Source organism: Acanthaster planci, linkage group LG17 (assembly GCF_054643075.1).
Source record: "Acanthaster planci isolate LZ-2023a linkage group LG17, COTS_SCS, whole genome shotgun sequence".
Classification (NCBI taxonomy): Eukaryota; Metazoa; Echinodermata; class Asteroidea; order Valvatida; family Acanthasteridae; genus Acanthaster; species Acanthaster planci.
This window is the reverse complement of record NC_141793.1, coordinates 11,590,206-11,597,247: the sequence shown is the minus strand read 5'-3', so window position 1 is coordinate 11,597,247 and position 7,042 is coordinate 11,590,206. Positions and strand designations below refer to the sequence as shown.

General features: G+C 44.2%; 1 protein-coding gene across 4 annotated transcripts; it reads right to left on the bottom strand.

The window, feature by feature from the left end:
* Positions 1 to 405: 405 nt before the first annotated feature.
* On the bottom strand, positions 406 to 7,029 carry inpp1 (inositol polyphosphate-1-phosphatase). 4 transcript variants are annotated; one of them, XM_022224475.2, is made up of 5 exons: positions 6,907 to 7,029; positions 5,735 to 6,066; positions 4,354 to 4,621; positions 3,928 to 4,099; positions 406 to 3,537 (listed from the first exon to the last, which is right to left on the bottom strand). In XM_022224475.2, the coding sequence occupies exons 2-5, from the start codon at positions 5,936 to 5,938 to the stop codon at positions 2,985 to 2,987; spliced, it is 1,197 nt and encodes a 398-aa protein (XP_022080167.2). In that variant the 5' UTR covers positions 5,939 to 6,066; positions 6,907 to 7,029; the 3' UTR covers positions 406 to 2,984. The 4 variants fall into 4 exon arrangements, with proteins under 4 accessions (XP_022080167.2, XP_087003996.1, XP_087003997.1 ...); XM_087147870.1 differs by having other exon boundaries at positions 6,821 to 6,997; XM_087147871.1 differs by having other exon boundaries at positions 6,825 to 6,997.
* Positions 7,030 to 7,042: the final 13 nt, after the last annotated feature.

Here is a 7,042-nt window from a genome sequence, read left to right as displayed (position 1 = left end):
TCGACTACACACGGAATCCGCAGACAGACAGAATCCATAAGGCTGCGGATACGACACTTGGCCCGGTAAGTAGATAGAATAGCATACTCGGCATCCTATGGCATTTAACAACATTACATGCTGCCTATTGTTTGAAACTGTTCACAGACGGAAGGCAAATTCGACACTATATAATTTGTTTCATGACTGGAACGTCTATTTGGTACATGGGAATCTGGTTGAAAGCTACAAAAGCGATCGGGGTAATAAGTCTCACGAGTTCGCTTTCCATTAATTAGAAATTGATTCTCCTGGTTGTGGAAAAGAGGTATAAAAAAATAACACCCGGCGATTGAATTATGTCATTCAAAAAGCGAAAAGAACAGTCACATCCGTCCAAATAACAGATGGTACAAAGGCAGAAGATTTGGTAAATGCCGAATTCGGCAGTGATCGTGAGATTTATTCTTAAATATTGTGTGCTGAATTTTATGGAACTCTTTAAAACAGAACTACGGTAGATTTGGCAAAGACACTCAGGGCGAAGCTACAACATAATTACGTATAACAGCAATTTGTAAACTGTTCTACGGATGCTGCTAATGGACACACTAGTGATAAACTCATTCTGGAGCGGCGAGTGAAACGGAATCCACACGGTGCATTCCATCCACTATCATCATTGCATCCGCTAACAAACAAAACCCCTGATGTTTCACTGAAACACGTGCAAGTCGAGAACATTAAAAAAAGTCTCCATAATTGTCCAAGCATCAATATGAATCATTAATTAAACCACGAGATAGACTTAAGTTGGTCTTCAAGAGAAAGAGAAAACTTACGTACAAAATATAATATAGGGATACTGCCTCACGCTAGTTATAACTAGAATTTTCCATATACACTGTATTGTTGCTGCAAAAAGCCAGCAATTAAGACAATACATGTATTCTTAACCGACTATATCCAAGGGGGACATTGACCAAAGATAAATTAGCTGAAAACAGCTGAAAAAAGGGCATTAAGAAGCTGAACTGTGAAAATCTTCGGTACTTTTGTACACAGCCAGTGAGGAAAAGAGCTGAAATCCAAAACAAAAAACCGCTGAAATCAGCTGAAAAGCCGAGAAATCTCACCCCTGTAATATCCCATATCACGGCACATTAAAAAGTTAGTCGTGACTTACCTTACACCACGAACTTGTTTTTATCAATGGAAATATGAATTAAATAAGGGAAGAAGTTTGTATAAATTAAATTTTTAAAAATCCGTCATTTGTACAGGAATCGGAAATGCCATTTTGAATTGAGGTTAAAAATTAAGAACTTCTTAAAATGTTAACTAAATCCAAGCTCCCTTAAACAGCACTGTGAAATACATGGACATAAACTAAACATTAAGTTACCAGTTGACACAAAATTATCCCTACGCCATGGAAGTTGAAAGAAATTATCATTCAATTGTGAAGTGTTCACAAACATGGCAGTCAATCCCAGGAGGATGGGGGGGAAATATAGACCCCCCTTCTTGACCAAGGGAGGTGAGCGGTTGCATTATCCCCCACTTTTTTTCGCTGTATCATATGGTGTCCCCATACCCCCCCCTTCATATTTCCATTGCCCGACAAGTCACTCCCCTCCCCCCACACACAGCCAAGTGTGTTTTTGCCTGCAACTGGGGACCCCCTATTGTTCCTCTTTTGTTTGTACTTTAACTTTTTTTTAGAAGACCGCCCATATGTTTTGTACACAGTTGTCAATCGGGGACCCTCTGTCAGTCGGGGACCTTATTGTCCTCTATTGTTCAGGGTCCCCGATTGAATGCAGAAACAAACTCAGCACTACCCTCCAAGCTCCCCGCACGAATTCACACCCCTTGCTTATAATTGGAAAACAAAATTCACTTATTGCATCGGATAAGTAACGTTTCCTTCCAAGGAAATCAAGGGAAAAGGCAAGAGCGCCCTCTACTGACGCCTGGCAGTGCATCACTTGGTCGCACATTTTCATCCTGTTAATTTTGGCTCGTTCTTCTAAACTTCACAACTGTTTCTCATCTTGATATATTCCATTTTTCATAACATAGAGTCTACTTAGTTTTAAAGACGAGTACTTGCATATTACAATTATTCAATGCACTGACAACTGTCATACTAAGGCAGTTTTCGTATTGTAACCCAGACAGAGGCGGGTTTGGTAGTTCCAGAAATGCAACAATGCATCTCTTGTTATGTGTTGCCATGCAGCAAGGTTCGTTTATAACCAAAGTTGCAAATGAGATGCATAGAGGCCTTCCAAAAATGACCATTTGAAGTGACCTGAAGCTTTGGTTGATGCAGTCGAGTCTAGATATATCTAATAAAGACTATTCCACAGACTATTGCCATAGATACCATATATACATGGACATATAAATATTTGATATTCTACTTACACCCTCATACACAAAGTATAAGCTCTGTACAAATAAAATCCAAATACTAATTTAAAATCTTGTGCATTGCTAGGCCTACGAGTTCCAGTTAATCTCAGGTTTATTCAGTGAGTCTACTTATGAGTGCAAAGCTCATGACAGTGGTTGTCTTGGTGTGTTCGCAGCCCAAACACGATATGCAATGCGTCTGTTGAGCGGTCGATGTCTTCAAGTGAAAAGTCTGAGGGCGACGAAACTCTCTTCCAGAATTCAGGAATTTAGAATACAGCCGGGAATTGTAAAGGCTGAATCATGGACAAGTCTGGTACCTCAAAGAGGCCAAAGTCATTGGAGAGCACAGCACCTGATACCACACCAATATGAACGTGTTCAGTGCGTGAGGGTCGGCATTCAGCCGCCTTGGTGTTCCTGACATCAACTACTGATGTCCTGAATGACCTATGTTGTTGAAGTACCGAGCTAGCTTATTCTAGTTGCTAGAAATGGTAAACGTCCTGAAATCAATCCCCCTAGAACACTTCTAGAGCCATATCTCGCTATGCCACTTCTTAAACCCACTTTGTGGAACCCATCTATAAGCTTGGATGAGTAGAGAGAGCCTCCAGGAACTGAAGGAGAACCTCTTTGCTCCGATAGGCTACCAACCCCCCGGCGTTGGCCCACATCTGCCCAGGGTCGTTGCTGCTGCTGGCGTCTCGCTCATGATAGTGCAGCTCAGCCGGTCCCAGATCCAGTCCAGCTGGATCTGCACCGCTCCCTGGTTCCCCACCGTGTTGTCCCCCCCGGTAGACCCGCAGGGCGGCTTGGAGGTCTACGACCCCACCGCCAAGGGACCGCAGTATCGCGTGCGGCCCGCAGGTGTCCCACTTGAACGTGCTGCCAGCTGTGAGGACGTACGCGTCCACGCGCCGCTCGACCGCGCACAGGATCTTGTAGCCCGCGCCGCTGGCATAGCGGATCTTACCGCAGGTGAGCCGGTGGAGCGCAGCCCGGATGTCCTCATTCTCGCTGCAGCTCGTGATGACAGACAAGCCCCGGGTGGATGGAAGGTCGTTGAAGACCGGGGTGAGGGAATTGGCCTGCAGGTTGCCATGACTGATGCCCCATACATAACGGCCCTGCCACCTGCAACAAGAACAGAGAAACAAATACACTTGTAATATTTACCTCTGTACTAACTCATTTTTCCGATGAAGAAATGACAAAACAGCTAACTTCACGTAAAAAAGGGAGTTTATAGTAGCTAAGATGTTATTCCGTAGGGTTTTGGTAAATTTTGTAAGAACTAAGTAGAATTTTGAGAAACTACTAAATCTGTTATTTCACGATCCAAGACTCGATATTTAAAGCTATTCAATGGATTCTGAATAATTCATAAATTATATGAATAACTGAATAATTCAACCTCATTCACAACAGGTGTGTCATTGTCTGAAATACAAGCATATAGTAGGCTCCATACATCATTCTGGCAACTGCACTGAACTCATTCTAGGTCAACGCAAACCAACTCACTGATTGTCACCATTGATTCTGCAGAATGGCTGGTTTATGACCCCAATCACAGGTTCCCCGCTCTGCCTGTCAAACGCTCCGATGAGTATTATTGCACACTGAAGTCCTTCTTCGTGGATGCCGTCCGTTGGGAGCTCGTCACTTAAGCCCTTGATGTACTGCGCTGTCCCATCTTGAAAGAGAATTGCCAGAAAGCCCTGATTTGGAATGATCTTGGACGGTTGGTGTTGTGCAAAACTGTGCAATTTTCGCAAATATCTGTGTTAACTACAAGTTTGGGTTCGTTTCTACGTCTAGAACACTCAAGAAGCCTTCTCCGTTCAAATCAAACAAGGGTTTCAAAGTTTGGTTTCCATCATTTCAATTTAAAAGTTTCAAAAGAATTTTAAGAATCAGTCAATTGAACTCTTTACTGCTCAATCTCACCGATTGGATCGATCCAGATTCCCAGCGAATCAACATCCACCTCCGCATTCAAACTATCCAATCCTGGGTCGGTCGGCAAGGCAACATCATCGCAGTGGACCGCCTTGGCCAAGAGGGTGGCAGCGTCCCCGTTGCCGTCCAGGACCTTGGTAAGGAGCTGGCAGGTTTGATCCTCGGTTGACTGGACGGCTACTGTGATGGACTCGCCCAAGGTGTTGGTGAACTTGTTGGTCTCCTCTCCAAAGACGTAGTCGCCGAGATTCGGAAACTATCAAAAAACATCAGCAAAACAGGCTCCCAAAATTTGGTTTTAAACAGATTTAAGGAAACAGTTATATTGTTTCCAAAAGTCTATCCCATCAAATTGTGGCAAAATGCGAAAGAAATTGACACAAGCTTCAACAGCCTAGCCACAAGCTGTTTAAAAAAGATTTCTTTCTCCAAGCATGAAGGGGGAAAAAACAATGGTCTTAATTTTTACCAGCTAAGTTTGAAGATCCAATTCCAATTTTAAACAGAGTTTATTTGTTCAATTTGCACTTCTAGGGAGTTAAACCCAGGGATTGAAGTTTTAAACTAGACTGATGCTTGACTGAAGTTAAAAAGAAATCTCCAAACATCAAACAAGAGCAAAGATGACATTCTGTGTCTTTACCAGCTGACCCAATTCAGATTGCTAAATAAGCTTTTCATCACTCAATAACACTACAAATTGAAACAGAGCGAAATCAATAAGAAGTCTGAAACTAGACTGAAGTTTGTCAAAGTTAATGAGACAAGGGTCCATTCTGTAGTTTAGCGGCCTGCCTTTTGGGAAACAGAACACAGAAATCAACACCGAGTTGTTTTATGCCGGATGGTTTTGTTGACAACTTGCGCACTGTATTTTGCACTGAGGTGGTGATGGAGTGCAGGTTTATTTTCATGCACTGTCTGTTTTGGAGTTCCTAAAGTTTGAACAAGGAGACAAGGGCTATTGAGAGTTCTGCGATTCGGCCTCTACGACTCTTGCGTTTCATAAACATCAACGGAATTCTTGCATGGTTGCCATTTCCCCTGAGTAATGACACCTATCCATGCTAAAATCCCCCCCCCCCCAATATAAAAGGCCCCAATTTTTAATCCCTTCGCGGCCAGATTATTTTGACCGCGACTGCTGGGCTGTGGTATGCCCTGAATGGAGGGCTTTGTCCAGCAGCAGGCCCCATTGAACCAGCAGCTGCATGGTGAATGGACTGTATGTGTGGTAGGCACTAATGCTCACACAACGGTGCGGTAGTAGCAGTCCTCCGTAGCGAAGGGGTCAACTTGTCGGCAAACGAAACTTGAAAACTGTGGAAGTTTACTGTAGAACACCCTCCCCGCCTCTGAGGATACCTACCTTCTTGGCAATTTCATGGTGGATCATCTCCTGAATCAAGACGTCTCCCAGCGTCTTGAAGTCCCTCACGAAGCGCTTGTTCTTCTGCTCTCCCGTCTTCTCCTCCACCAGCAGCTCAAAGAGCGCCCTCTCCGAGCGGATGATGCGAGCCAGGTTGGCCGCCTTCTCAGACAGCTCCACCAGGGAGCGGAGGAGGGACGCCATGTCGGGTGGGGGCCGGTAGGCGGGGAGGGCGAGGGGGAATGAGCTTTATGATCCCCGGGAATGTGCGAGGATGCGTTGCTAGGGATCACCGCATCTGCAGAACTGGGTGACAGTATTGAACTTCTGCCCTGAAAGAGACAAAAGTGACACTCGTAGAACAAATTAAGATTTACAGATGAGCAACCTACATGACCTACATGACAGCATCAGTACAGTTCCACCATCCCTAATGTGCCTGACCGTATACGACTGGTTGCCAGGTCCCTTTTTTCACCTTTTCCTGTGAAAACTCATCAGACTTGACAATAGGTGGCAAAATTAGGGACCTGGCTGCTATGGAGCGGTGCGGACATCCGGGAGTTTCACACAATTGCGGGTAGCAACCACACCGCGCCGGTGAAAACAACTGCAACAAGCGCGTGTGTACATACTGATTAAAGAAAACATTGTATAACCCGATCCTCAGACTGGCTGGTACGTTTGTAGGTCGCCATGGTTGCTGTTTTCACTGGCGCAGTACCTATCATTTTGTGAGAAAACCGGACGTCCGCGCCACCCCATACGGTCACACACGTTAGGTCTACCATGGGTCTACGCATTTTAAATTTCAAGTTCTCAATCTGAGAAAATCATGTGGAATGCATCATGGCCGCACCATACCTAGGCCCTATAATGTTACTCTCTGAATACCGTTATCTGGTGATGACTTCAATTCACATATGACCCATCATGTACAACAGAAACAAGTAAGTATTTTGAAAGTTTAACAAGAACAGAGCCAGGCAATAGTCATGATAGTAGAGCACTGAACTCAGAAGTGAAAATGAAATGGTCATGAACACGATAGTTTTCCTCTCTCTAAAGAAAACCAGTTAGGCATACAAACGGGAAATATACACCAGTTTCTTAGTCGGGGTGCAGTCTCTCAGGGCATGGAGGTAGAATGCTCAGGGTTATGTCCATTTTACCGTAGAATGAAGTAATGTTTGGCTTATCTACCGCGCCTTCAACAGGAACTGTCAAACCACCAATGATTTTTTTTTTCACTTGTACTTTCCGGTTGATTGAAATAGCGCCCTCAACAGTCAAACACAGTACGGCGAA